This window comes from Drosophila sechellia, chromosome 2L, assembly GCF_004382195.2.
Source record: "Drosophila sechellia strain sech25 chromosome 2L, ASM438219v1, whole genome shotgun sequence".
NCBI classification, from domain to species: Eukaryota; Metazoa; Arthropoda; class Insecta; order Diptera; family Drosophilidae; genus Drosophila; species Drosophila sechellia.
This window is the reverse complement of record NC_045949.1, coordinates 6,665,175-6,692,310: the sequence shown is the minus strand read 5'-3', so window position 1 is coordinate 6,692,310 and position 27,136 is coordinate 6,665,175. Positions and strand designations below refer to the sequence as shown.

The 27,136-nt window shown below is 42.2% G+C and overlaps 4 protein-coding genes, 4 long non-coding RNA genes and 2 other non-coding genes across 16 annotated transcripts; 4 read left to right on the top strand and 6 right to left on the bottom strand.

Moving 5' to 3' along the window:
- Positions 1 to 184: 184 nt before the first annotated feature.
- LOC6611448 (D-aspartate oxidase) lies at positions 185 to 1,521 on the bottom strand. Its single transcript, XM_002035954.2, has 4 exons — positions 1,295 to 1,521; positions 1,030 to 1,242; positions 664 to 960; positions 185 to 606 (listed from the first exon to the last, which is right to left on the bottom strand). Exons 1-4 carry the CDS (start codon positions 1,495 to 1,497, stop codon positions 294 to 296), a joined length of 1,026 nt encoding a protein of 341 aa, XP_002035990.1. The 5' UTR covers positions 1,498 to 1,521; the 3' UTR covers positions 185 to 293.
- Positions 1,522 to 1,699: 178 nt separating this feature from the next.
- LOC6611447 (male-specific sperm protein Mst84Dd) lies at positions 1,700 to 4,506 on the top strand. Of its 5 annotated transcripts, none has more exons than XR_004363675.1 (4): positions 1,700 to 1,884; positions 1,951 to 2,248; positions 2,617 to 2,763; positions 2,819 to 3,100. XR_004363675.1 is itself a non-coding variant. In XM_002035953.2 (4 exons), the coding sequence occupies exons 1-4, from the start codon at positions 1,858 to 1,860 to the stop codon at positions 4,347 to 4,349; spliced, it is 549 nt and encodes a 182-aa protein (XP_002035989.2). In that variant the 5' UTR covers positions 1,718 to 1,857; the 3' UTR covers positions 4,350 to 4,506. The 5 variants fall into 5 exon arrangements, 4 of the variants coding, with proteins under 4 accessions (XP_002035989.2, XP_002035988.1, XP_032583364.1 ...); XM_002035953.2 differs by lacking the exons at positions 2,617 to 2,763; positions 2,819 to 3,100 and adding exons at positions 3,786 to 3,961; positions 4,339 to 4,506 and having other exon boundaries at positions 1,718 to 1,884; positions 1,951 to 2,285; XM_002035952.2 differs by lacking the exons at positions 1,700 to 1,884; positions 1,951 to 2,248; positions 2,617 to 2,763; positions 2,819 to 3,100 and adding exons at positions 3,592 to 3,698; positions 3,752 to 3,799; positions 4,135 to 4,287; positions 4,339 to 4,506.
- A 98-nt stretch (positions 4,507 to 4,604) lies between these two features.
- Trnar-ccu lies at positions 4,605 to 4,677 on the bottom strand. The gene has a single exon. It is a non-coding gene; the product is annotated as a tRNA-Arg (tRNA).
- A 133-nt stretch (positions 4,678 to 4,810) lies between these two features.
- On the bottom strand, positions 4,811 to 5,214 carry LOC116803541. The gene is made up of 2 exons (XR_004363647.1): positions 5,124 to 5,214; positions 4,811 to 5,062 (listed from the first exon to the last, which is right to left on the bottom strand). It is a non-coding gene; the product is annotated as an uncharacterized LOC116803541 (long non-coding RNA).
- A 526-nt stretch (positions 5,215 to 5,740) lies between these two features.
- Trnar-ccu lies at positions 5,741 to 5,813 on the bottom strand. The gene has a single exon. It is a non-coding gene; the product is annotated as a tRNA-Arg (tRNA).
- A 133-nt stretch (positions 5,814 to 5,946) lies between these two features.
- Positions 5,947 to 6,369, bottom strand: LOC116803539. Its single transcript, XR_004363646.1, has 2 exons — positions 6,260 to 6,369; positions 5,947 to 6,198 (listed from the first exon to the last, which is right to left on the bottom strand). It is a non-coding gene; the product is annotated as an uncharacterized LOC116803539 (long non-coding RNA).
- Positions 6,370 to 6,723: 354 nt separating this feature from the next.
- Positions 6,724 to 7,998, top strand: LOC116801430. The gene is made up of 4 exons (XR_004362010.1): positions 6,724 to 6,905; positions 7,084 to 7,375; positions 7,684 to 7,870; positions 7,940 to 7,998. It is a non-coding gene; the product is annotated as an uncharacterized LOC116801430 (long non-coding RNA).
- LOC116801432 lies at positions 7,859 to 8,365 on the bottom strand. The gene is made up of 2 exons (XR_004362012.1): positions 8,128 to 8,365; positions 7,859 to 8,031 (listed from the first exon to the last, which is right to left on the bottom strand). It is a non-coding gene; the product is annotated as an uncharacterized LOC116801432 (long non-coding RNA).
- Positions 8,366 to 8,815: 450 nt separating this feature from the next.
- On the top strand, positions 8,816 to 15,761 carry LOC6611444 (sodium/potassium-transporting ATPase subunit beta-2). 3 transcript variants are annotated; one of them, XM_032720899.1, is made up of 7 exons: positions 11,033 to 11,139; positions 12,208 to 12,384; positions 13,767 to 13,907; positions 13,971 to 14,090; positions 14,294 to 14,586; positions 14,650 to 14,818; positions 14,872 to 15,761. In XM_032720899.1, the coding sequence occupies exons 2-7, from the start codon at positions 12,243 to 12,245 to the stop codon at positions 14,973 to 14,975; spliced, it is 969 nt and encodes a 322-aa protein (XP_032576790.1). In that variant the 5' UTR covers positions 11,033 to 11,139; positions 12,208 to 12,242; the 3' UTR covers positions 14,976 to 15,761. The 3 variants fall into 3 exon arrangements, with proteins under 3 accessions (XP_002035987.1, XP_032576790.1, XP_032576800.1); XM_002035951.2 differs by lacking the exons at positions 11,033 to 11,139; positions 12,208 to 12,384 and adding an exon at positions 8,816 to 9,229; XM_032720909.1 differs by lacking the exon at positions 11,033 to 11,139 and having other exon boundaries at positions 12,197 to 12,384.
- Positions 15,762 to 18,704: 2,943 nt separating this feature from the next.
- On the top strand, positions 18,705 to 27,025 carry LOC6611443 (sodium/potassium-transporting ATPase subunit beta-1). The gene is made up of 4 exons (XM_002035950.2): positions 18,705 to 19,282; positions 25,267 to 25,524; positions 25,585 to 25,844; positions 25,907 to 27,025. The coding sequence occupies exons 1-4, from the start codon at positions 19,150 to 19,152 to the stop codon at positions 26,183 to 26,185; spliced, it is 930 nt and encodes a 309-aa protein (XP_002035986.1). The 5' UTR covers positions 18,705 to 19,149; the 3' UTR covers positions 26,186 to 27,025.
- Positions 27,026 to 27,136: the final 111 nt, after the last annotated feature.

The following is a 27,136-nucleotide window of genomic DNA, read 5'->3' as shown; positions in this document are numbered from 1 at the left end:
CCAATTTTGATGGGGGGTTGGAATAGTGGTACGTTTCCAAGTATTTGGTGATAAGCCTATCAATACGATCCCCTTGCCATTGCGATAGTGCTACACAGACAAAAATCTGCTTGCATTGACCCAATCAAAACCTCGTATACCAAATAATTAATTTTATAAGATTTTCCATAGAGAAATTTCTAAATGAAATGGAAGATATTAAATTGTTTATTATAAAGAGATGTTCTTGAATTTTGTTACCTTTACACTACCAATTTTGTTATAGAACTACAATAATAATCGTACCAACTGACTTATAATTTGGAACCGTTCTTGGCGGCCAACAGGATATCGAGGACATCGTCGGCACAGCCCCAGCACAAAGTGACTCCACTGCCGCCATGACCATAGTTGTGGATGAGGAGCTTGCGGCCACGGCGCTCGGCTTCCAGTCGGAGTTGGGTGCGACCCGGCCGCAGGCCAACCCAATCGAAGAGGCTCTTTGTGTGCTCCAAACCCGGAATGTACCGCCGGCAGCCATCCACGATCATCTGCCTGTCCTTCTGGCATACCTTAGAGTTGTAGTCCCGCTCCTGATGGGTTCCGCCCAGGACAACACTCTCGGTGCTAAAATATTCCAGAAGTAGAAATACCCACAAGGAAGTGTAACTGCCATATACTCACTTGGGTATAATATAGTTGCCATCATCACTCTCATCCAGCATGGCAGAGAAAATCCAATTGGCCTTCACCCGGGACACTTGTCCACGCACTGCGTACATTTGATCATCGTTCAGTAGTGTCTTGGATCCCAATCCGGAGCAATTGACTATCACATCGTACTCGGAATCGGCTACAAATGCCTCCAGGTCTGTAATCCTTTTCCGGACCACAACACCTCCATTGCGGGTGAAACGCTTCATCAAATACGACAGTAGCTTGATGGGCTCCGAGGTGTAGGTAACGAAGGATAAACCAGACCTAGATATGGTTTAGATGTGTTAATATTTTAGCTCGTATAAATGTATGGATATCAATGGATATTCTTACGTGAACTTAACGCTGCGACCTTTATTGTAGGCCGCCAGCTGTTCCTTGGACAGATTCACGGCTCCATAGACAATGTCACGCCAGAAATCTTCGACCGTGCCCACCGTCGAGGTGCTCAGCCGAATGCAGGGCAGTAGACAGACCCCAGCCTCTCCGGCATCCTCACTCAGCCAGATCTGCTCTAGAAACTGGTGCATGCTCTTCGACCACTTGCTGATCGAAAATAAGTTAAATAAGAATATAATATAGAACTAGTAATACTTACTAGACTTTCGCCTGCGAAGTGCTGCCCAGAAGGTAGGGACCCCAGAGACCAGCCGAACCATCTCCTGTGGTGTTCGGAGTGAAGTCCTCCGATATGATAGTCACCCTTATGGGTGTCTTTCCATCCTTCACGTAGTGTTCCAGTATCTTAATGGCACTGGCAACACCATTAACCCCGGCACCGATAACTGCAATGTTTGGCATTGCTCCAATCCGATCAGCTTGGGAACTTGGAATGAACTGAAAAGAGGATCGCCTATCAGACTTCTGAGCAGATCGCATAATACTATTAGCTGATAACAGAGCTTTCGAAAAGAGCGAGAAAGCTTTTTGCATTTTGAATCTAATATAAACTCTTTCTAAAAATCTAGTGGGCTATAATTCCAACAAGTTGGCCCTGCATTTTATCTCAAAAGGAACCGAATGTGGCCAGGGATGTGGGGATCATTCCTCATTCGATACCAAACTCTCGGACCTTTCGTTTCGGCCAGCTTCAAAATTTTCTAAATTCCAAATTCAAAATTTTTCTTCGAAATTAATTTGGCAGCGCTCGACGGGCTCAAGATGTGTGACGGATGTGGATCGTTGGAGGTGAGTATCCATGCAGCACACTGCTGACCACCTGACCCCTTGACCCGTGTATGGCATCCTTTCCAGCCGCGCGGATGCCGCAGCCGGGAGTTACGATGCGGCATCATGTACACCACCTGCGACTGCGTGAAGCGGAACGGTCTGCAGGACAAGTGCCCGCGGTCCGCCTGCCAGGGCCGACCGGCCTGCCTGTGCTTCCCCTTCCCCACCTGCGGTCCGGCTGCATTCCCGCTGCGATACGCCAACATGATGATGGGCGTGAACAACAAGCGTATGCGCTGTGCCGCCACTGGAGCACCAAATGGCGGTGCCGGATGCGGTGGACGCGTTGCCGGCGGCTGCTGTGGATGCGGTCCCTGCTGCTGTAATATATCTCCCTGCTGTGGCCCGCACAGTCCTCCATGCGGAGCTCCGTCGCCCATTCCCTGCTCTCCTGAACCGGGCATGTGCTGCCCTCCGCTGCCCGAAGGCGGCATTCCCGATCCGCGTGTCTGGAACTACTATAACGCACCTGTGACGTACCCATGTAAGTCCGGTCCAGGTCTCTGTCCGTCCACCTGTCCGCCTGTCCGTCCGTCTATCAGTACGTCTGTTCGCCCATCTGTCCCCGCGGTGGGGGGTTCGTAGAACGTAAAAACCATGAAGCGGAGGAGCACGAGGCATGCCCAAGGACTTTGCAGGTCACAGCATATGGAACATCTGCTTGTGGTGACGCTTCATGTCCTTCTGCAGGAGCTTTATGCCCACTACGCTGATCCGTCAACAAGGATAACATGTCCTGAGCTTCGTGAGCGCAGAGGTAGGATCCATGGACCAAATGCTGTTGCCAGGCCCCAAATCCTTCATGACCCTTTGACCTCCATCCGCATCCTGTCGCGTGTAAGTAGCTGCGATACCTTCCTCATTCACTGGTTTTACCTTTCTCATCCCACAGGTGGTTTATAAGTATTTCCTGGCAAGTGTTTCGATCGGATCCTGATGGGCCACTTTCTTGACGGGACATGTTGTCGTTTTGTGACGTAGTTTTGGTTGATAAAAAATTTAAGTTGGCTAAATCAAGATGTAGCCAGCTGCGGAATACCCATTACTAGAAGGGCTCAAGGCTTTTTGGGCACCCATATGCAATTCGTCCAACTGTCTTGATTTAAACACAAAATCATATGTTGGTATCTGGAATCTATTTGGCATTAAATTACAAATAAACGAATTGAAATTATTTTCTGTGCATTATGGGGGTTACAGGGTTCAAATATTTATAAATATTTAGAATACTAAATTAGGGTTAAAACATTACAAGGCCATAAAATATACATTCATATGTGCCACAGATATTTGGATATTTATATTAATGAATATCAATTGCATTACGGTGGGCTTCCATGGCATTAAAGATTTAACTACTTTAGTGATTAGTACTTTGTCTTAAACCCATTTTTTCGAGCTGGAAGAGCCATGTTCCAATCTTAATGAGTCAACTTTACTTTATGTCAATTACTGACCAATTCGCGGGGCCAATATTGTACTTTAGTAATAGATATACCATTCCATCAATGAGCTTATATAAACTAAATAGATATATACGTATGTAGATCTGTGGCGATTTCTTAAACTTTGCTAAGTCCGAGTAGGCCATGAGATTTCATAAAGTTGGCCATGACTTTTAAGCCAACCCGAACCGAAACTTGAACTGGATGTGCTGGGCCAGGGGAACAGCTAACCTCATTCGATATCTGACTCTCGGACCAGTCGCTTCGACTTCTAAATTTTTCTCTAAATTCCAAATTTATTTTTTCGAGAATAACTCAACCAAAAAAGTAAGTGTTATAAGTATTTGTTCAAGCATAACATATTAACTTGTCGCTCGCAGCCTTAGACAAACTCAACATGTGCAACGGATGTGGATGCTGTGGACCCTGTAATGAAACACCCTGCTGTGGCCCCCACAGTCCGCCATGTGGAGCCCCGTCTCCCATCCCGTGCTCTCCTGCTCCGGGCATGTGCTGTCCCCCTCTGCCCGAGGGCGGCATTCCCGATCCCCGTGTCTGGAACTACTACAACACACCCCCAACTTATCCATGTAAGTCTGCTTCCAAGCTAAATGCTCCCATTCCACAATACGAACCCACAAATTGTGTCCGTCCGTCCGATTTCGAACCTTGAGACGCACGGGGAGGCAATGGACTGTGTGTGCCACAGCAGCGGAGAGTCAGATCCTTGCGATCAGTGTGACTATTCGTCCTTCTCCCAAAGCTCCTTGCCCCAGGCGTTACCTTGTGAACAAGGATAACGCGCCTTGCGTGTGGTGTGCTCCGTGCAAAGCCCACTGCTACAACACTCCGCCAAAATGCTGTTGTTAGGTTTAGCCTCCGACTCTGATCCTAATCCTTTCCACTCCACATATTTGTAAGTAAATGTTTTAGTTCATGGACCTCTTATTCTGATTTCCTCACTCAGGTGGCTTCTAAGCGGCTTTGTTACTACGGACGACCCACATAAACGGCGGAACTGAGAACCGTTGGACCATTTTGGGTAACGCGTTTTGGTTGGAAACTCGATTGGATGCAGCTATCACCAAAATGCAGATTTTTAGGCTTTAAATATTAATAAATATAAGAAATCGAACACTCGCTTTTAATTAGCAAGGGACCATGTTGAAACTCGATCGTATGCAGTTTTTATCCAAGATGCAAAAAATAAAAATAAAGGGATACATCTTATCTTACCCCAGATGGGACTCGAACCCACAATCCCCGGCTTAGGAGGCCGATGCCTTATCCATTAGGCCACTGGGGCATGTTATCCATTCCATCAATGAGCTTATATAAACTAAAGGGCGACAAAAACCAGTAAATATATCGGTCGGTTACATTTTTTTGACCTAAAAATATATTTGTGGATTTCTATATTTCTTCAAAAAACTTTTAGCAACAATTTAAACAAATTTTATTGGGTACGACAAATACTGTACAGAGAGGACTTTCTAATTTACGTCCATAAAGTAGTCAAGGCTTCTTCAGTCGTCGTCTCATTTGTTGTTGTACGATTTGGATCGTGAATATATAATCCAACGAGCAAAATAATAGATATAATCACGATAATGATGATCAGAATGGCAATCAAGCCATAAACCAAAATTGTTTGAGGGCCCGTCATCCTGAATTGATAAATGTGCTAGAGCCTGCAGAATGGAAAAAGATATAGTCAGATATATATTTAAGGCCATATAAGATTTTACTTACGAAATATTCTTCAGTCACTTATATAATTTTCAAATTTACTGTTTGACTGTGTGTAAAACATTGACATTTAAGTTTTGGATATACTGATATATATGATATATATATGACATATATATGATATATATATGATATATATATGATATATATACTGATATATATGCCCCAGGCGTTACCTTGTGAACAAGGATAACGCGCCTTGCGTGTGGTGTGCTCCGTGCAAAGCCCACTGCTACAACACTCCGCCAAAATGCTGTTGTTAGGTTTAGCCTCCGACTCTGATCCTAATCCTTTCCACTCCACATATTTGTAAGTAAATGTTTTAGTTCATGGACCTCTTATTCTGATTTCCTCACTCAGGTGGCTTCTAAGCGGCTCTGTTACTACGGCCGACCCACATAAACGGCGGAACTGAGAACCGTTGGACCATTTTGGGTAACGCGTTTTGGTTGGAAACTCGATTGGATGCAGCTATCACCAAAATGCAGATTTTTAGGCTTTAAATATTAATAAATATAAGAAATCGAACACTCGCTTTTAATTAGCAAGGGACCATGTTGAAACTCGATCGTATGCAGTTTTTATCCAAAATGCAAAAAATAAAAATAAAGGATACATCTTACCCCAGATGGGACTCGAACCCACAATCCCCGGCTTAGGAGGCCGATGCCTTATCCATTAGGCCACTGGGGCATGTTGTCCATTCCATCAATGAGCTTATATAAACTAAAGGGCGACAAAAACCAGTAAATATATCGGTCGGTTACATTTTTTTGACCTAAAAATATATTTGTGGATTTCTATATTTCTTCAAAAAACTTTTAGCAACAATTTAAACAAATTTTATTGGGTACGACAAATACTGTACAGAGAGGACTTTCTAATTTACGTCCATAAAGTAGTCAAGGCTTCTTCAGTCGTCGTCTCATTTGTTGTTGTACGATTTGGATCGTGAATATATAATCCAACGAGCAAAATAATAGATATAATCACGATAATGATGATCAGAATGGCAATCAAGCCATAAACCAAAATTGTTTGAGGGCCCGTCATCCTGAATTGATAAATGTGCTAGAGCCTGCAGAAAGGAAAAAGATATAGTCAGATATATATTTAAGGCCATTTAAGATTTTACTTACGAAATATTCTTCAGTCACTTATATAATTTTCAAATTTACTGTTTGACTGTGTGTAAAACATTGACATTTAAGTTTTGGATATACTGATATATATATATCTACAAAACAATTGCACTTATCTTACCGTTTTACAAGAGTCGATGAACACGAAACATTAAAAAAGGGTATAGAAGAGATTCATATAATGCCATGTCAGGTTTTTCACTCTTTTGACTGAAATAAAAGTCGAAACGCAGAAAATTACGTAGCTGCCAAGTTGTGCATATAGTTTTTCTTTTGTTTTCGTTGCTTTCTTTTCTTGGTAAATGGATTTATAAAATAAAAGAAAAGTAATAGATTCCGAAAAGTAGACTTTCAGAAATATAATATCAAATATCAAAAATAATATAATATCAACTGATAGGTGTTTTCTTGACTTATCTGTCAAACTTTCAGCCCAGTTAATTAAAAAAAAACTACCCATACAAGCACATCAACTTTTTTCGAAAATTATCCATATCTGTGGCCCAAGATGGAGCAGAAGTATATAGTGATCATTTTCGGCATTCTTATGGCCTTGCTTCTGATTATAGACATTATTTTGATCGTTTATATTGTGCTGGATGTGAGATTTGCTTATGAAGTATACTTCCACGCAAGGCGCCCGGTATGAAGAAATCTATTTGGTTTTTAATATTTAGCTACCAATTTAGCTGTGTCTTTACCACAAGATATTTCTTAATCCAAGGGTTCATTGAAATTTATATCATATAATTTCATCACTCTTACATTTTACTCAGAATATATCAAAGCAGTAATAATTTAAATTAAACACATTTTTCTAGGATCCAATCGAGCGAGCTAAACCTGCACCCTTATTCGCTCCTATATTTAGATATTAAGGATGAATCAGCAATTAGTATTGATTCTAATTGGCGTTTCGGTTATCCTGTGTCTTGTCGCACTAAATTTGCTGTTCATTTACTTTATAATCGACAATCCGTACATGACCACGCTTTCGAGAAGAACATTGGCCACGACGGCTCCCACTTGGGATCTGCTGCCAGAATTTACGGAGTCGATATCTTCGTCGCTGGAGCCTGGTGAAGAAGCGGCACCCGCTCGCCACTAAACACAGTAAGTGAGCCTCGCCAAAGTTCCAAATCAAAGTTGCCTCTCCAAACTATGTACATATGTATCTGTTCTGGTCATCAACCGTTCTGAGATTTAGCTTTCGAGTTAGTTGTCAGTTTGGTTGTCACAATCAAACCGTCTTTGAATCGAACGTAATCGAAGTGCCGAGTTAAACACAAGGCAAAAAGTTATGGAAACGAAGTGCTTAATAACAATCTTAATTATCGTCGTACTAATACTATATTTACTCCTTATGATTGTATTCTACGTATTTCTAAATTTTGATCGGCCCCGTAAATCAACATTTGAAGTTGCAACAACAACTGCCGCCGACTAAACACAAACGATCGAATTCTGTGCAATGGTGGAGACGACGACGCTCGTTACGATTTTCCTGGTTATAACTGTGTTCCTGCTGACCTTAATGCTCTTGTTGATTCCAATGGCCCTCTTCAGAGGTCATAAGGATAAGGATTCATTCTTTGGTTAATCGTATTAGTAAGTATATATTAGCTTTATTAATTGAAGTGCGACAGACATTAAGAAAATATTATAATTTTTGCTAAGCGACACCTAGCGGCGAAAGCGAAGAACACATAGCGGAGACTAACACCATTCTGATGTCTTTGGTGGTAGAACGTCTGTTCAGCCAGGTGGTGCTAAAAAGTCAAGAAACCGATTAGTATCGTAAAAATTTATCGACATATCAAATTTAAATTCAATTGTTACCGCGAAATTCAGCGAAATGAACTTACCGAAAAGTTTACAAGCCCTTTAAAAATTTAACGTGCATAGATATAATATAGACATATAAACATTGATTTGAGGATTCTCTGTAGGACGCTCTCAAGCACGACAGCTCGCGCTTATACCAAACTTATTAAAAGAGGCGACTTTTTTATGCGTTTTTAATACAATCCTATCCACGTGGATGTTTTGCATTCGGCTGCCTATCTGAAATGGTGGCAATCGTTCAAGTCCAACTTGAAATGTAAAATGCGCTCAGTGCCAAAGGAAGCCATATTTCATGCGACAATTAGTGGCATCATCATCATCATCACCAGCATAGTTAATTTTTTGCCTACTGGGATTTAGATTTGTCAGGCAGCCAGCTCATGATAGTCACCGCCATCTTAGGCTTCAATTAAATGAAAATTGTGTCACGCGCCGCGACTCGCGTCTTCCACGACGTGGAACTGGAGCTCTGGCTGGCATCCCATCTCATCCCCATCACCATCACCATCCCAATCCAAATCTCTATCCCTGTCCCCATCCCCATACCCACACCAATTCGCTTCGTTTCGGTACCGCAGCGCGTATTTCCGCACACACATGCATAAAGTATTTGATTAAGCCTGACTCTTGCGTATTTCTGATTTCAGATTTTCAGACACATAACCCCCGGTTCGGCTTGGTCTTTCTTTGTCGAATTCAGATCAGTGTCGCGCGGCGCACAGCGGTGTCAACTTGTCGTGTGCAGCGCAAATCCATAGTGTTACAGAGTAAACCATCAGCCATAGATCAACGCCAGCCGAGCCTTACACGGGATCTACACAGAACTGCCCAGGAGCCCATTTGGATACCGATCCGAGACCGATCCCCCCACATACCCATACCCATACACATTCCAATTTCCAATCCAGTGATTCGAAAACCATTGCCGTTTAGCCGTTGAACTGAGGAAGCGCCAGCCAAAGAAGAAGCCTAGTAGAATGCCGACCATAACCGAGGATTGCATAGATGGATTCCAACAGTACTACTCGCGGCCGCCGGAGCGGCCCAAGAAGAAGTCGCTGAAGCAGATGGTCTACGACTCGGAGGACAACTCCTACTTCGGACGCTCGATGGACAGCTGGGGTGAGTTGGAGATCATGCATTACGGATTACGTAAACCCCAAGTGCTGGCCCCTGTTGCCAGCAGCCGTGTCGACAGTCTTGATAAAAGTCTGACCTTAATCAAGAGAATCTCTTTTGTCGTCGCATTAGCGCTGACGGCAGATGCAGATTACCGTGGATGTGGGTGGGTGAATGGATGGATGTATCTATCTATTTGCCGGCCTCCCGCCGCTTTCGCCACTTTCCAGTCCGTGTCCATGTCCGTTTTTATTGCCCGCCCAATGGCGGTCATTCTCGCTACGCTGGCCCCTCGGCGCGACCAGCTATGTGTGCCCGTGCCCGGGCCACTTGTGCCGCAATATCGGTCAATTATGCCATTATGCAATCAGGCTGCGGTGAACCCGCCAGCGTTCTCCAGAACCACCGCTGATTTCGGCAGAAGGTCGAAGTAGTAGCCAGGCCTCCCATGTGGCGTACCATGGATTTGGGGCTTCATTGAATTTCTCACCTGTTTGGAATCACTTGGAATTGTTGTCAAAACCTCTACCTCCCCTTTGAAATAAAGGTGAACCCCTCTTGCATCACTGAGATTGCAGGAAGGTGTAGTGATAGAATCTCTAGAAAACTACTTACCGTCTTTCGAGACACTTTGATAAAGCTTTAACCTCGCCCTTGTTTAGATAGCAGGAAATGCCTATTAAGAAAATGTCGACAATTATAATCGACGACTATTATTTATTAAGAAAGCTATGAACTAATCACGAATATTAACGTAGCTCTTAAATACTTTTTAATTCGCATGTGCAACTGCAAAACATTTATTTTCGCTTTAAATTCTAATAAACGCAGCTGCCATTTTTGTCGAATGAAAGCGACAACATTATATAGAACTGCAGTATTATTATGCTGTTCTTTCATCAAACCAGTAGTAATATAAGCCATAGTATATTACCATATTTATCTTCCAATTAGAAACTAGAATGATGTCCTATTTGGCTGCCCGCTATCGTCCTCATTCCATGGTTCCTTGAACATAACTCCAGTGGAACAGAGGGCTCTCCTGTGAAACCCACCCGCTGTGCGTGTATGTATAGCAACTCTCGATTTGGCCCAATTCTCTGAATGTCCTGTGGCCGTATTTAAACCAGTTCTGCCCTCACTTCTCCACCTTCGATTTGAGTGGAATCGGGTCTAATGCTTAGATTTTTGCGTGCCAGCGATATTTAAATGAGCCGGATTTTCCATTGCCCTTACCCCGAACTGTTTTTAATTGGTTTCATTAAATCAATACGACAGCGAAACACATTTTTTGATTTATTATTTAATGTGAATTTTTCTGGCATGACTAAAATCGCTTGCTTTTAATAGAGAGCATTGCACTACAAACTTGAGGCACTTGCAAATGGAATTGACCAGCTCAGAATGCAACCCTTGTGGGGCTTTTCTCTCAGTGTGGCCCTGCCTCTGGGATCGAACCCCGGGCAATTTGCAATGAATGTACGACAATCGCCGGCACCGCCTAATTAAAACGAGTGCACAAGGAGGCAGCTTTTCCACGGCAATTAGAACGCAACCCAATCTCGGTCCGGAAAACCCGACCGATCCCAGATCCGGGAATTGCACTCGCCGTCGAATACGAAAACGCGGTGCTGCCAAAAGCGCCCCGCTTTCCACTTTCCACTCAAAACAAAACACAAACTCGGCTCGAGAGAGAGAGCCGTTCGTTTGACTCACACAAAACCGGACCAGCAAAAAACCACGCCAAACAGACTCAAGCCAAGTCGCTTGATGTTTGGCTGCGTATCGACAGACCTCCGATTTGGGTTTCAGTCTGAAATTGGTTTTGAGCGGCGGAATAACGTGTCACGGAGTGTTCGTAACGTGGTCGAAACGCGTTCCGTTTGCAAACAGCAACTTGAATAGAGTTTGTGGTGCGTTCAGTGCAGTTTATCCCACTTTTTTAGCCATCAAAAATCGGCAAAATATGAAAAAGAGTCCTTAGGATAATTATAAATTTCATTAAGTAGAGAATTATCGAAAAGAAAAGAATTCATTTCACCCAGAGTCTTGAAGAAACGCTCCGATATTTCTTCAAAAAGGTGTGGTTGTTTGTATGTGGCCAGGCGTTAAGAGCGCGCCAGCTAAGAGATACAGATACTCGCTGCGTTTCCCATTTTCAGTGCTCGATGGCAAAGAGCGGGCTGGTTTCTGTTTCTGTTGTCGTTGTTGGTGTTGCTGTTGTTGCGATGGTTGTAGTTCGGGGCAAAATGAAAAGAACCACTGCATGCACCATAAATAAGAACAGATACTTTTGTATCTGCCAGTTTGGCAGTGCCGGGTCAAAGCCAATGCGGCATTGAAATCGCAACAGCAGACGCGGAAATAAGACCATGTCGCCAGCAGTAGCACGGCCTTTTAGCCCCATTTTGGCCCACTTTGGCCCACTTTGGCCCACTTTGTGTGGCCCTTCGAGCCCATTCCATGCCAACCAGTTGCAGGTCGAATCTGACGGATGCAACATTTGCTTCGGCCAGAAGAGCCGAAAAAGGCGCCAAATTTCCTGCACGGCCAGGGGGGTTGAAACGTCGGGTGAAAAGTGAGAGAAACTAAGAGAGCAAAGGACCTGGACTGTATATGTATATGAGTGCCGTTTGAATACTATGTGTGTACATCTGCACAATTCGGTGTCGGCGGTGCAATATTAAAACCAAACACAGTGCCACCAAAGTTTCAGTGCAAATAATACGTCCGCGGGGAATTCGCATGGAAATATTATTGCAATATTTGGACTTTATTCAACGCTAAAAATATTCTCAAGTGCTTGAAAAGAAATTTTCAATACAGAAAAATAGACACTTGCGCGTATTCAGCTGAAACGGTAGTTTGCAGTTCAATTCGTTGAGTGCTTTCTTTCGAGTATTTAAACTTTTAAAAATACACATTTTTAAAGGCTTAAATCGATTCCGAGTTAATCACTAACCGAACTGAACCGCAAACAGGCCTTTAGATCCAAAGAAAACCCACCGATAGAAACATGTCCAAGCCAGTACCAATGAGTCCGTCCTTTGTGGACGAGGATCTGCACAACCTGAGGAAGCCCAAGCCGTTCAAATTGGGCCAGTTCTTATATAACACCGAGGATGGAACGGTTATGGGTCGCGATCGATCGTCATGGGGTAAGTTTATTGTTTATTGCCGTGTTTATTGATGTCCGGCCAAAACTGCTTTCGTTGGCATATGACAGCTGTAAATCAGGCTCAAAAGTCGTATTTCATCGTAGCCAATGCTAGTCGGATTCGGGAATGTATCTCATAAGCACGGCGCTGCGAAAGTAACGCCCATTAGACCGTCTAAAGTGCCGCGAGTTGCACACATTCGTAAATCAAAAAAATTAAAGTACAGCTCGCGAGGCGACGAACAAATTAACATCTGCATGTAACGATGCTGGGAAATGGGAACAAATTAGGGCGTGGAAATGCGGCATCTTACTTCTGTCCGCCCTCAATTGCCGCCATTTAAGCCGTCCGCCGCACTGTTTATCATCAATTGTACGGCAAAGGTTTTCCTCATGACGCCAATATTGGCATTTAAAAGTTGGCTAGCCCAAGGCCCGCTATAAATAGACAACTGCAGTGCAATTATGCTGAAATGGGCAAAGCAGAGCTGAAAATATATGAAAACGGAAAAATGTACTTTTGACATTCGCCAGAAATCTTGGCAAGAAGTGGGATATTTATTCGAGAGCACGATATAAGAATAAATTTATTTGAATTTTTTCCAATTGAAATTTATTTTTGTAATTATTCTCGTTTAAATACAATATGCATATATTTCATTTAAGCTTCAGCTGTTATTAACAATGTATCTACAGTATCGATGGTACTAAAATCTTTAGTGGGTGTATCTTAGATTTAAATAAAAAATTATTAAAGTTTCACTTTCCAAGTTTTTCGGTGAGAAACGGTCTTAAAATTTCAATCAAATTCACACCTAGTATATCCGCTCTTGAAAATTCGTTAGTTAGGTAAATTCTGAGCATAGCTGCACGTAGCGTATACAACAGATACGAACTCCAGCTTGGCTTGGTTACTCCCTTAGTTCACTGCTCTCTGGCCAACCGACTTCCCATTCCGACTGAGGTTATGTCGGCCAAGAAGTATCTGAGATCAAGAGCGATCTCTTAATAAGCACACACAAATAAAAATAATCGGCTCTTGAGTGGAACCCTATTCATGCTCTTAGTCGATGAATAAGAGAGAGTATCGGGAATATATAGAATTGTGCGAATGTTTAGATGATGATTCAGTGGAGAAGCTCGGCGTCCGACTGCCGTCTACTCCGAACTTGAGAAGCGACGGAGCTTGGGGTTGGACCCCATTTCTTTATACGGCCCTCTCGAGCCGGCGTCGTTGTCAATTATCGGTTTAACCCATGTCGACCGCGGGGGCCAGTGGCAATTAATTAATTCAATCGCTTCAATTGACTGCGTATCGCTGTTAGGAACAGCTTTAATCGCCGTAATTCAATAAGCATTTCCTGCTCTCTCCTCCCATCGCAGCCAAAATCGGAATCTTCTATGTGGCCTTCTACGGAGTCCTCGCCGCCCTCGTGGCCATCTGCATGTGGGCCTTCTTCCAAACCCTCGATCCTCGCATTCCCAAGTGGACCCTCGACCGTTCCCTGATAGGCACAAATCCAGGTGAGTCGCAATTGTAAAGGATTTTGCCAAATTCAGCACTAATCGAGTTTTGTGATCCCTCAGGTCTGGGTTTTCGTCCCCTGCCACCGGTGGACAATGTGGAAAGCACTTTGATCTGGTATAAGGGCACCCAGCACGAGAACTACAAGCACTGGACAGACTCCTTGGATGATTTCCTTGCGGGTAAGTACTTTCATATGCACTAATTGCTTGCATTAGTAATGCCATCAATTTATTCGTTGAATGAGATCTCTTTGTTGAATGTAATCTTAAGCTGATCAAGTCAATCACGATCAATTTAATCCCAAATACATATTTAGTAGTTCATTGTGGAAAAATGATTCTAAAAAATTCTAAACTTGAATCTTTGTATCTCAACCCTACAGTGTACAAAGTACCTGGTCTAACCCCCGGCCGTGGTCAGAACATCTACAACTGCGACTACAACCAGCCGCCGCCGAAGGGTCAGGTGTGCGACGTGGACATCAAGACGTGGTCGCCCTGCACCAAGGAGAACAACTACAGCTACCACAAGAGTGCGCCGTGCATCTTCCTCAAGCTGAACAAGATCTACGGCTGGATTCCGGAGTACTACAACAGATCGAATGACTTGCCCGTGTCCATGCCCGCCAGCTTGAAGACCTACATCGCAGAGGTCGAGAAGACGCAGCCAGAAAAGGTAATTGGATGAAAGTAATGCCAGAAATCTAGAAGACTAACTAAGGTTCTCTCCTGGACGCAGCTAAACACCATTTGGGTATCGTGCGAGGGCGAGAACCCAGCCGACCAGGAGAACATTGGTGCTGTCAACTACCTGCCAATCAGGGGCTTCCCCGGCTACTTCTATCCCTACCAGAACTCCGAGGGCTACTTGAGTCCTCTGGTGGCCGTGCACTTCCAGCGCCCCAAACGTGAGTAGTGCCTGATCCCCAAGATCCCCATTTAATCACTCTGTATCATCCAGGCGGAATCATCATCAACGTGGAGTGCAGGGCTTGGGCTCGCAACATCATACACGATCGCAAGGAGAGGATCGGATCGGTGCACTATGAGCTCCTCATTGATTAAATTGTACCACACTATTACCACATAACATAATAGCAAACACAATAACAAGAATCTCCGATGAACAAGAATCTCGGTACCAGAGGTGTGAGGACGTTGTTAAGTCTCGTCTAAGACAATCCTACCAGAGGCAAATCACCACATGTTGTAGTGAAGATTGTGAAAGGTTCAGATTTCCGAATGTCATTAAAAATCCAAATTATTTAATTGTGTTTTCCGCGTTATAAAGCATACAAAATATATTCAAGACTTGCAATGCCTATAAACATACAAATTTTGAATTCCAATAACTTTTTATGCACTTTACGATGAAAGTTAGACGTAAGATTGTAAAGCTAAACACCAAGATGGGAATTCAATGGACAGGATGGGATTAGACCAGCCTGAATCTCGTTTGGCGCTGACCAGTCAATCAAATGCAACAAATTTACAGCAATTAATCCAAACTGCCATTTCCAATGAATCAACAAACGAATCCCTAGATATTACAAATTTATAAAGAAAATTTAAGAATCATTTTTGAGTCTGCTGCTATACATGTAACCGAAAACAGACCAATTTTGTCTACCAAAAATCTAAATATTTACAGCTAGCTTCAGAATTTACAATATTTATAAATAACTTAGTTAAAAGTGAAGCCTATATACATCACATTTTGATCGACGACAAAAGAGCAACATTTGGAAAACAGAAACTCGTAACTTCGGTTAACTTGTAAGCTTATGATATAATAATTGAGAAGATTGAAATTTAAGGAAATAAATTGAGACGGCTAAGAGACACAAATCACTTTCAATTCTTTTTCAATAAAAATCAAAAAAGCAAATCTATTTTATTTTTAATACCCTTTAGCGATATATTTGCACAAGATTACGATAGCAAAATCAGAAAAAAGATGTTGCTATACAGTTTCTCAAAATTATCAGATGGGCATATGACATACTTTAGGATTTACGTAAACACTGATGTTTGCCCTGTGGAGTGATAAGATAATTATGCCGCTGATAACGCCATATCACATCACAACCATCTCAGTCGTCACTTGACAATGGTCAGCCACTGCCTGATAAATATACTTAAAGCCAGATCGATTGGCTTTTATTTATATATTATACGTTTTTATCAGTTCAAATAATAAGTCTTCCAATTGCGTCATTTAAAATCATTAACGGAGCGCTGCTGTTTGCCTTTTGATATTGTTTATTTTTAAAATATCGAGTGAAGAGTATAAACCGGCATATATGTTTATCACATTTGCCCTTCATTTACATTCTTGTTAGCTGCTAAGCAGATTTCTCTCTCAGTGATCCAAGAAAAATTTACTTTATTAGAGCGCAAAAACAGCAGTTTTCGATTTTGTTTAACTTTTGCTTATATTCTAGATATTCGTTTTACAATAGCACTTATCATTTGCTAAAATACTTCTGTGACGTCAGTAGGTCGAAGAGGAAAATAGATCGCAGGATTTTATATTCCAACTGTTTGGCTTTCCAGAAAAATTGAGTAGTAGATCCCCACTTATTGTCGTATGCACAAATATGCCAGCAATGTACATTCGCTAATTGAGAGCTAATTAGCTGAATGACAGACCATTGTCCACAGAACCTAAGCCATGTAGCTGCTGAAATCAGATGATAAATAAAAAAAAACCAAAGCCCATTTCTAATGAGGAAGTTCTACGAGATTTAAAGATCGACACGCACACAGCGGAGTCTGAAAAATCGGGTTGGACCAGGATAAACTGGTAGGAGATATGCGGGAGTTCAGATGAGCAAAAGAGAGAGTGCAACTTCGACAGTTGACCGTTTAATGGATATAACCGGTCAAATCCAAATGGGATATATATGAATTTACAGTATGTAGACATACTTATCTACCGGTAAATTATATACGTCATTCAAGAGGTATTTGTTCGGCATTTAGCTAGTTGACTGCAGCCCTTAAGGGATTCGCTGTTTTATTCTAGGCCCGTGATTGCAGCTAACCAAGTTATCATAGTTATTATAGACCCACTTAGGATTAAACACCTCTCGTCTGAGAACCCAATAAACCGAGATGCAGGAATTGCGCCTCACAATTGAGTTGACTCCACAATGTAGCCACCCTGGCGTTTTCAAGTGTCATTTAATAAACTTGTGATGATTACAACGATGGAGCACCGAGATACAATAACATAATGCCTCCATGCCCACAATCAGCAGCAACAGTCTAAGAATGAGGAAAATTGGCAATGGCAACCCATTGTTGGTGGAGTTGAGGGTTCAAGGGGCGAAGGGCAAGGGGGTTGCCATGCAGGGGGAAGTGCACATTTAAGGGAATTAATCAACTCGAAATTCTTGACACTTGGCAACGCTTTATACACTCGACAAAATATCCTTTTAGATTTTCTAGCGTAATCCTATTCCTAATAAAAGAGCTAATGAGCTTCTTTTTGAAATTCTTAAGCTATTATATGCAAATAGTTTTGGAATATAAGAGTAAGAAACAGTGTATTTATTATATATATTAAATATATTATTATTATATTTATTATATTATATATATTTTTCAGTGCAGCTTTAGCATTATCAAGATGCTGATGCGGAACAATAACAAAGAAAGCTTTCCCGCTTTCCGCGTGGAAATTTCCGAAGCCCAGAGCACCCAAAAAACTGATCCAACCGTTTGGGGAGAGCGTTGAAAAGCAAAACAAAGCGCAGTACAACAACACGCGAGCATAATGAGAGCAACAATGGTGGTGGTGGTTGTTAGAGGGGAGGGGGCGTGGGTGGAGTGCGTAGTGGAGCCAATGTACTCAACTCTCCGCGCATGTCAACGGCAGAGTGGGAGAACGGGAGATAAAGAGAGTGAGACTTGTGCTGGTATGCGTGTGATTTTCTTTGTGCTTTGTATTTTAATATTTATAAAGCAGGAGCGCATCACATTCTTAGAGGGTGGAGTGGGGCCCGGGCTCCACAGCCTTTGAATGCAAAGCACTTAGCTGCACTGGCGAAAATTGCATGGCCCAAGCAACTGCCCTCGGGTGTGTTGTTGTCTGGCCACTGTCTGCACTCAATCATTTATTCTATTTGCGTAGCCAGCAAAGAAGATGGAGAGAGATAGAGAGTACATTAAGGTAAAACACACACGAAACCCCAAGCTCACACACACCTTAGCCACATAACCTCCCCCTGGTCCAACGCTTTTGCTTTGGCCTTTTCAAGTTGCTTGGCAAAGTGTCGAATACGTTCAACAGCTGTCGACGTCACACTGCGAGAAAATGAACCTTAGATACGTAGAATGCTTTTTTGCGGCACGTTTCGTCTGCCCGATAACATCTGAGAGTTTGAACAAAGATGCCAGCCAACATTGCGGATGAGTAATATCCTGTAGGAATCGCATGCAACTGAATTCTTTTTAAGATATTACTCACATGAGCTTAAAATGGAACACCAATGCGTTATTAGACTGCATAATACCGGAAATAATAGAAATACTTAACTTGACGATCTTAAGAGTCAATTTGGTCAGAAAAGACTTGTTTGCTTTTTTATTAGTTAATTTTACTATTTACGTGAATATATACGCCGTTTTCCTCAGTGCTCCATCACTCTTATCTTGAAGCTTTAGTTGCGAGAACACAAGAGATAGAGAGAACGAGAGAGAAAGAGCGAGGCGCGTGTTGAGCCTGTGTGAGTGTTGAGGGGCGAAGAACTGAGTTTTCGCCTTGCTGGTTGACTTGGGGCTGCGTTCGGTTAGTTGGTGATCTTTCGCCGAGAGTGCAACACGCAGCACGCATCGCCATTCGCAGTCGCAGGAATCAGGGAAACCAAGAGTTGGCAACAACTTCTCGCGGCTCCCAGCCCGTTTGTTTGTGCTTCTAATTCGGCATCTTTCGCCCAAAATCGGTTCTAACTAATTTTCCTAACTCTAAGACCAGTCGAGCAGTCGGGTGCAAATAATTACATAATTACACGTTTTTCAAAAATATTCAAGAGTGCTGCGAGTGCGAAAATAAATGAGAATTTAGTTTCGAGTCTGCTGAATCATCGCATATACACAGCACAACGTATACATAAATCAGTTTTCGTAGCCTTCGCGCCGTCCACGTCATCAACGAAAAGTATAAACCAAATTTTCGAATCGAATCGAATACTGAAAAGCTAACCGTAAAGAAGTGCGAAAGAACAGCGCCGATATGTCAAAGAATAACGGAAAGGGCGCCAAAGGCGAATTCGAATTCCCGCAGCCAGCGAAGAAGCAAACCTTATCGGAAATGATCTACAATCCTCAGGAAGGCACCTTCTTCGGACGCACCGGCAAAAGTTGGAGTAAGTCCTTTTCAACTCAACTATACAACTATATACTATATAAGATACAAAATCACCAGACAACGTTAAAATGAATGCAAGAAAAAAGATTAAGTATTATGTTCCATCAAGAGGATATTACTAAAACAACTGTCAGTCATTTATTCGGTTTGTGGTTTTGAAATACATACTTTAATGATTTAACATTTTTTAAATAGTTTTATCACGAAAAATATATAATTTCCCGACCGTTTGAATGCTGGTTCCCAAATTTCCATCAGTAACCCGACTTATAAGCACTCAGTACTAATCTGCAAGCCCCTCCAGTGAGATATCTGCATCCACTCCAAGCTCCAAGCACATAGAAACAAAAATTCGATTGTTTATTGTATATAACTAGACACTTGTCCGTCATATGGTAATGGAAACTATATGTGAGAAGCGTGTGGTCGTATTTACAGGCTTATCAGTCGATTTGGCGAGTCATAGTGTGGGCAGCGGGATGAGGTAAAGAAGCTACTACGGAAATCTCCGTTGCGGTGTCTCGAAAATGTTTAGTCAACGTCATAAAATAGATAAACTCATTACGAGACAACCTGATGAAGTGGGATTTCTTAAGGCAGCCATAAAAATATTATTAAGAAATACAATCACCTTGTGCAACCGCTGGTAACGTGATAATGGCTAAGTGAAAAGAATCTAGAATGTTTTAGAATCGAACATTAAAACTTTGTGTGTTCATTTGGCTTCACACGTTTAATCTACTAAATTGTTGAATTGCCTTTTTAATTAGGCTAGCATATTTCAACGGTAATGCGAATTCTTGACTTTCGAAAATGGACACGGATCCACGTTCCCAAAGGGAGGGCAATTGGGGAAAACGTGTGGGATGAGGTGGTGAGTAGAGAGCACTTCGCTTTTATCGCCAATAGTATTTGCCTTCTTATAATGGGTTCTGTAAACAAATTCAAGGTTTCGCACAGAGAGGCATAGTGAGATTTAACGCTCTCACGATATCAATGTATATCTGAAAAATATGCCGATCGCAGAAGAAACTGGTGAAACACTACCAAATAGTGTTTAGCAGTTTTCTGAGTACTTCGCTTATCGGTAGCTCGAATGAAAAGTTCCCTTGACGTCATTTGTTTGCTTTTAATTAAGTTGGCCAAGTTCGCTTCAAGTTTATCGAATGTTTAAATTGATGTATAATTTATTTACCTTGTCGCCAAAGGTGTACCCCCGAAGAGCTCTAATAACTTTTTATGCTAATTCCGACATTTTATACTAATTCTCAGTCCAATCGCCAAATAGCTTATGAACTATTGACACACCTGCTACAACAAAAGCCATATGTCTGCATATCTATTAAATATACAACTATTTGCAGAACTGAATATACAGTAAAGTGTTTGGCCTGCCTTCGGCTAATTCCTATCATTAAGGATACCACAAGGACCATTAAGGACCACAATTCGCGGTGCATGTCCTTTGGTTTTTCACTGCCTAATGCTCGGTAATTTAAGTCATGTGCAGGACATTAGTGGGAAAATTAAATGACAATGTCCCCATAAACAATGTAAAGCAGTGTGGCAAAATTCTAAACAGACAGAAAACAAGCAAAAATCACAGCAGATCGAAAAAACTGATTTTGATTTACGATCGCCATCCGATTAATTCCGATTTCAAATGAAGGCGAAGCATTGGACGGTTGGCTAAGCTTTGCTTTCCATTAATTAACGCAATGAGAACTTGTTTAGGTTGCCGGTTGTATTTTTTTAGGTGCGGATGAACCTTCTCAGAGAACCGGTTCAGTGGGTTCATGATTACTTTTTTGGTTTTCGAAATGCTTTCGCTTTGCTACACATTATAAGGTTATATAATGATAATAATTGCTTACATAGTGTTATATTTGTGATAAAATATGTATTACAAATGTATGTTTTATTTCTTTATTTCTTCTGATTTTTGACTCTGTTGGATTGCTGTAATGAAATCACAGTATCAGATCAATGCAACCGCATAGCAGCAGGAAAGGCAGACAAATCACTGCCCTAGCCAGTTTCTAAATCTGGCTCAAACCGGCTAGAACCGCATTTCGCCGGCTACATACGATTTCCCCACTAATCGCCCCCGCCACGCCCCCAGTCTGCTTACATTGACATGCTGCTAACTAATTGTCACGATAGCGACAAGTCTGCGATAAAATACACAATTTAATTAAAGCGCAGGAAACTAGCCTAATTTGCTTAAGCTAATTTAGAATTAAATTAGTTTTTCAATCATCAGTATAGAAGCTATTTCTTTTTCGATCCAATACTATAGAATTAGATAAGCCGTTTCTGAAATTCTTTGCTTTCTTTTTCGCGGTTTTTACTTTGTTATACTTGGGTTCCCTTTCGCATATCGAATTCGTTTTGTTCCAGTATAAATATTAACATACTAGTTTTCCTAATCATCTTAAAATGTAAATATAAGCATAAAAGCTAAATTTTTTAGTCTTTAGTTAAGTACTCCAACCAAAACGTAAGAAATCTATTTGTTGCTGCTCTTTGAGTAATTCTCCGATTTAGAACGTGGCCGAAACGAGAATAAACCCCGTTACGCCCGCATTTAGGCCCAAAAATAATCAGCAAACTAAACGCTTGCAATGTTTGCCGTGGGCGGGGCCATCGGGGCTTCCCCTCGTTAACATGTGAAATTAATTCACTTAAAATGCCGCAAAGTATGCTATAGGCCCCAAGCACACAAGCGGCGAAAAGAAAGATGGCCAAGGATCCTGGGTGTGCTTGTGCTAGTAATAGTGTAAGTCTGTGTGTATATGTGGTGGTGACGCATGGACAAAGGGTGCGGCGAACAGCAACAAATAAAGCGGCGCCACGGAGACGGCTTATTGGCAATGAGGACAAAACGGGACAGGAGTTGAAACTGGCGCAGTGGGCATGGAGATGGAGATTGGGATGGAGGTGGAGATGGTAATGGTAATGGGGTTGACGTGACCCACTCAATCTGGCTGGATGCGATTCGGGGTGGATGGCGACAGACACCAACAAGTTGCATCCTCCGTCTTATTCCACTTCGTTCTGTTTTTCCTTCGTGGCCGAGACTTGCGGCATGGTGACGTCATAATTGTTGCTTCCAAATACACAGAAAGAAACTAAATAAGGTGTGCACACTGCTAAAAAATTAGAAATATAATTGAAATAGTTGTATATTTACTTGAGTGACTAATTTTGTTAATTTAATTCTGTAAAAATAAATCACAATTATACAAATGGTTTTTGATATAAGCTTATGCGATTTAACACCTGGAAAACGTAGAATGGTTCCCAATTTCCAAACTTGTTGCTTTACCCATTTCTATTCATGATCATGGGACATTTGCGGAGTCAAATGGCCACACACTCATTACATAATTGAGCTGCGTTTTCACATGTGCAGGCCATTAACCGATTTCCCACAACAGGACGACTTGCTGGTCAAGTGTGCAAATTAAGCCACTCGGCGAGTGGTTTTTACAGCTTGTGCTGAGGTGTCCTGGATTCTGGCTATATGTGCGTCCAGCACGTAACTAAATTATTTAGTTCCGCTGGCCTTGGTGGTTACACTTGGATGACGCCTAGAAAGTAGCGAAGTTATCAATCGTTGGTCATGCAAACCGACTAGCGTTTCCAGCACTTTTGGGTTGGGTTTCCTGGTGGCGGGGATGGTCATGAGGATGGGGATGTCCGTGGCACGGGCGGGAGTGGCGACTTTATATGGGTCACGAGTCCTTAAAGTTTGTTTACCGCACTGGCAGACGGACGAATAAACGGACGGACAAGGATAAGCGAAGCCCTCGTCCACTCTTAGATTGTTCAGGGTTTTTATAGAAGCCTGCCCACCGAGTTGCACCACTTCGTCCCCAAGAGCAGTTGCACAATGTCCTGGTATGGGTGCCAGTTCATATAAGTAAAGTTCCCTTTATGAGTCGCATTTGCTGTTATGCATAAACTTGATACCTCCCGTCGACATCTTGTTTGACTTTTATATAAAAGTTGAGTAAGTTTCGAGCCAGAGGAAGCGGCATGTCCTTTGGCTAAAGAATACTTAATGATTGGACACCTCATAACACCTTATTGACTTCGACACAGACAGTACATCTCCAGGTCTCAAGTTTATTTTCGGTTATATTTCAGAAATCGAATAGTAGCATACATAGAAAGTTCTATGTTTTATAATTTATTTATATCATGGTGTCACCAGCATGAAAAAAAAGTAATCATTTGTCATCTATGCTATCAAGTTTTTACTTGGTAATAAAAAGTAAATTGCGAGTAACCATGATTTTACGATGTAGCCTTCTAATGCAATAACGCCTCCCCGGGGAGTGAAAAATGAACTGATGTAATAAATATATTCATGATTTCAAATACATTCACTGCGTACATAGTTCTGGCCACCATGCAATAGACATGTGAAGTGGCTTCCCCATACAGTGTATATATTTTATATTTCTGTACTAGTGGTGTCATTGAAGTGGAGTAAACTTATCGATTTCGGTGGGAAAGGCAATGGCGGTCCCTCATTCGGCGAAGACATAAGAATGTTTGGGGACTCTGCCGTCATGTAATCGAAAGCGTGTAGACCAAAATTCCTTACACATTAAATACAGGTGGCCTACGCCACAGGCCGTCTGCTCGACCCACCTTGTCAGGCGGCGATTGGGATTGGCAATGGGGGTGGTGGCTAGATGGATTGGTGGTTTGGTGGTTCGGTGGACGACTGGCGTCACACCACCAGATTGCGACTGTCTGCCTCAGTATTTGTCTATGACTGAGTTCGCTGTGGTCATTGCCAAACTCATTTCCTTGTACTTGAACGCAATTATTTCCCATTTGGACTTGGTAACAAGCAGCCGGGCGGCCATTTGGCGCACTCTGAAATTTTGATGAGCAACTAAAAACTCAAATATGGAAAAGTCGTTACCAAGCGATGGCAAAGGCCATTGATTACCAATTGATATCTCCTGTCATGGAACGTTGGAACTGGTCAAGACCGGATATTGTCTTGTGGTTCTTTTGAAGTTAACTTAGATATATTTTTTCCAGCAAATAGACAATACGTATATAGAAAGTGTGGAATCTACAACATTGCCTGACATATTTTAACGTATTTAGCTGCAGTGATACTATCGATTGCCAACTGATTCATTATTCGGCACTTAAATATGAAGGAACCCAATTGTGATTTACTGGCCCATAGGCGTTTTTAATTGACCTCTTAGCCGGGTCTCTTGAAAAGACCCCACCAAGGCCCATCGATAGCTGGGTGCCAACTGGTCAATATCCACCCCGTATCGCGTAATTTCCCCATGCCTTTGTCACCTACTGTACCCTGGCGTCCGTGCATTGTATTCGATATTCATTCATACGATTAATTTGTTTTGAAATTTGAGCTCCAATGGACTGACAGCGAATCGTTCGTTTGTTTAGGGTTCGCTGTCAATTTCGGTTCGTCGATGTTGGCGCTTATTTATGCAATTGCTATGGGGCTTGGCCCAGTCGGACTCCCGATGTCCGGCGCTCTGTGTCCACTGGCCATATGGAAGTGACGAACAGCCCACTGAATTCTAGCTGAGTCGTCAACGGTAATGACATTGAAATACTGAAAAACGTCGGCTCTCTGTTTATTGTTTCTGGTCGTATTTACTGTACCCGCCGTAAGCGTTCGATTATCTGCGTGCCCGTTTAGATTGCATAAGCCCTGTCCCCAATCTCTCATTTCGTTCCCGTTCCCATTTCCACTTCCTGATCCCCCATTCATCCAGTCTCGCAGAGTCAGTATGGCCCCACTTTGGCAAATTAGGGAAACAATCCAATCTTAATCGCGTGAGATACAATTGGTGCAAATTAACCCCTTAGTTTTATTATCCCTATATTTTTTAACTTTATAATGAGCGTGAAACAACTCTTGATATATTACTTAGTTTGGATCTTATCTAATAAATATCTTTTGTTTTCCCTCAGGTCAGCTACTGCTGTTCTACACAATCTTCTATATCGTTCTCGCCGCCCTATTTACCATTTGCATGCAGGGTCTTCTGTCCACCATCAGCGATACGGAACCCAAGTGGAAGCTGCAAGACTCGCTGATAGGCACCAATCCCGGTCTGGGATTCCGTCCATTGAGTGAACAGACCGAGCGAGGATCGGTGATCGCCTTCGATGGCAAGAAGCCGGCCGAGAGCGATTACTGGATCGAGCTGATTGATGACTTCCTGCGGGGTGAGCTAATTTAAATTGAGTAAATGGAACTCATTTAAACTGGAACTTGTCATTTTACAGACTACAACCACACCGAGGGACGGGATATGAAGCACTGCGGCTTCGGTCAGGTCCTCGAACCCACGGATGTTTGCGTGGTGAACACGGATCTATTTGGCGGCTGCTCCAAGGCCAACAACTATGGCTACAAGACGAACCAGCCCTGCATATTCCTGAAACTGAATAAAATCTTTGGCTGGATTCCGGAGGTGTACGATAAGGAGGGGAAGGATATGCCCGATGATCTGAAAAAGGTGATCAATGATACGAAAACGGAGGAGGTAAGTACATTGTATGTTATGTATATCGATCTGTACTCAAGTGTTGTCTTCCTGTACTCCAGCGGCAGCAAGTCTGGGTGAGCTGCAACGGTCACTTGGGCAAGGACAAGGAGAACTTCCAGAATATCCGCTACTTCCCCAGCCAGGGGTTCCCCAGCTACTACTACCCGTTCCTGAACCAGCCGGGTTACCTAAGTCCCCTGGTGGCCGTGCAGATCAACTCCCCGCCCAAGGGTAAAATGCTGGACGTGGAGTGCCGTGCTTGGGCCAAGAACATCCAGTACAGTGGCAGCGACCGCGATCGCAAGGGCTCCGTGACCTTCCAGATCCTCCTGGACTAAGTGCGGGGAAGGGGAATCATGTCGCCAACTTGTGATCGCAGCAGCAAATACTAGCCGTATTCTGGGCGAGGATATGGCAAACCGCGTCGGTGACCAACTACCACCACCTACCTTACTGAAAGAGATATACACATATGCAGATATATATATACATATATATATATATATATACATATATGGAATGAGCTAGCGACCTTAGGTTTTCAAGTGTATTGTATATATTTATACGAAGGGAATGATCCGACCGACAGTCAATTGAACTCTAAACATCTGGCCTAATAGAGAAATAGAAAGTCGAAAATCTTGAAATTAAAGTTCAAATCGTACACACGCAATTGTTGTTATAGCTTTTAGCTTGTCTATTGCTATCAGTTATTATTATTAATATTTATCATATTATTTCATTATGAATTCTTGTAATTACGATCATAATTTTCTGTCAGTTGTATGTAGTTTTAATTTATAAATGTTGAAGCATGCCCGAAAAATTCTTTGTTTCCCGCACATCGCCTAGGCTTGTTCAATTTGTACAAAGAAGCAACTAAATAAATTATAATTGTTAAACGTATGCAAATCATGGAAAACGAAACATTTTGATCTAAGCTGAATGTTGATTATTTTTTTTTCAAACTGGAAAGTATTCAAGAACCTCTAAGTAGTGCAATTTTTAAAGCAACACCAGCAGTAACTAAGAAATTCCAGTCATATTTATGCGACTAAAAAATCAAAATTTTAATTTATTTTAAACATATTTCATTCACACAAACAAATAAAACGAAGTTAAGCGAATAATGTTTTTGCGTTGTATCATTTTAATAAAGAACAGAGAATATAAGAACCCATATTGAGTTTTCATGGACATTTTCCTTCATTTTTATGGTACAGTTGAAAAATCAATTACCTACTTTTAGGCGGACGTGATGAAAGAAAAACTATTTTATAAATCAATAA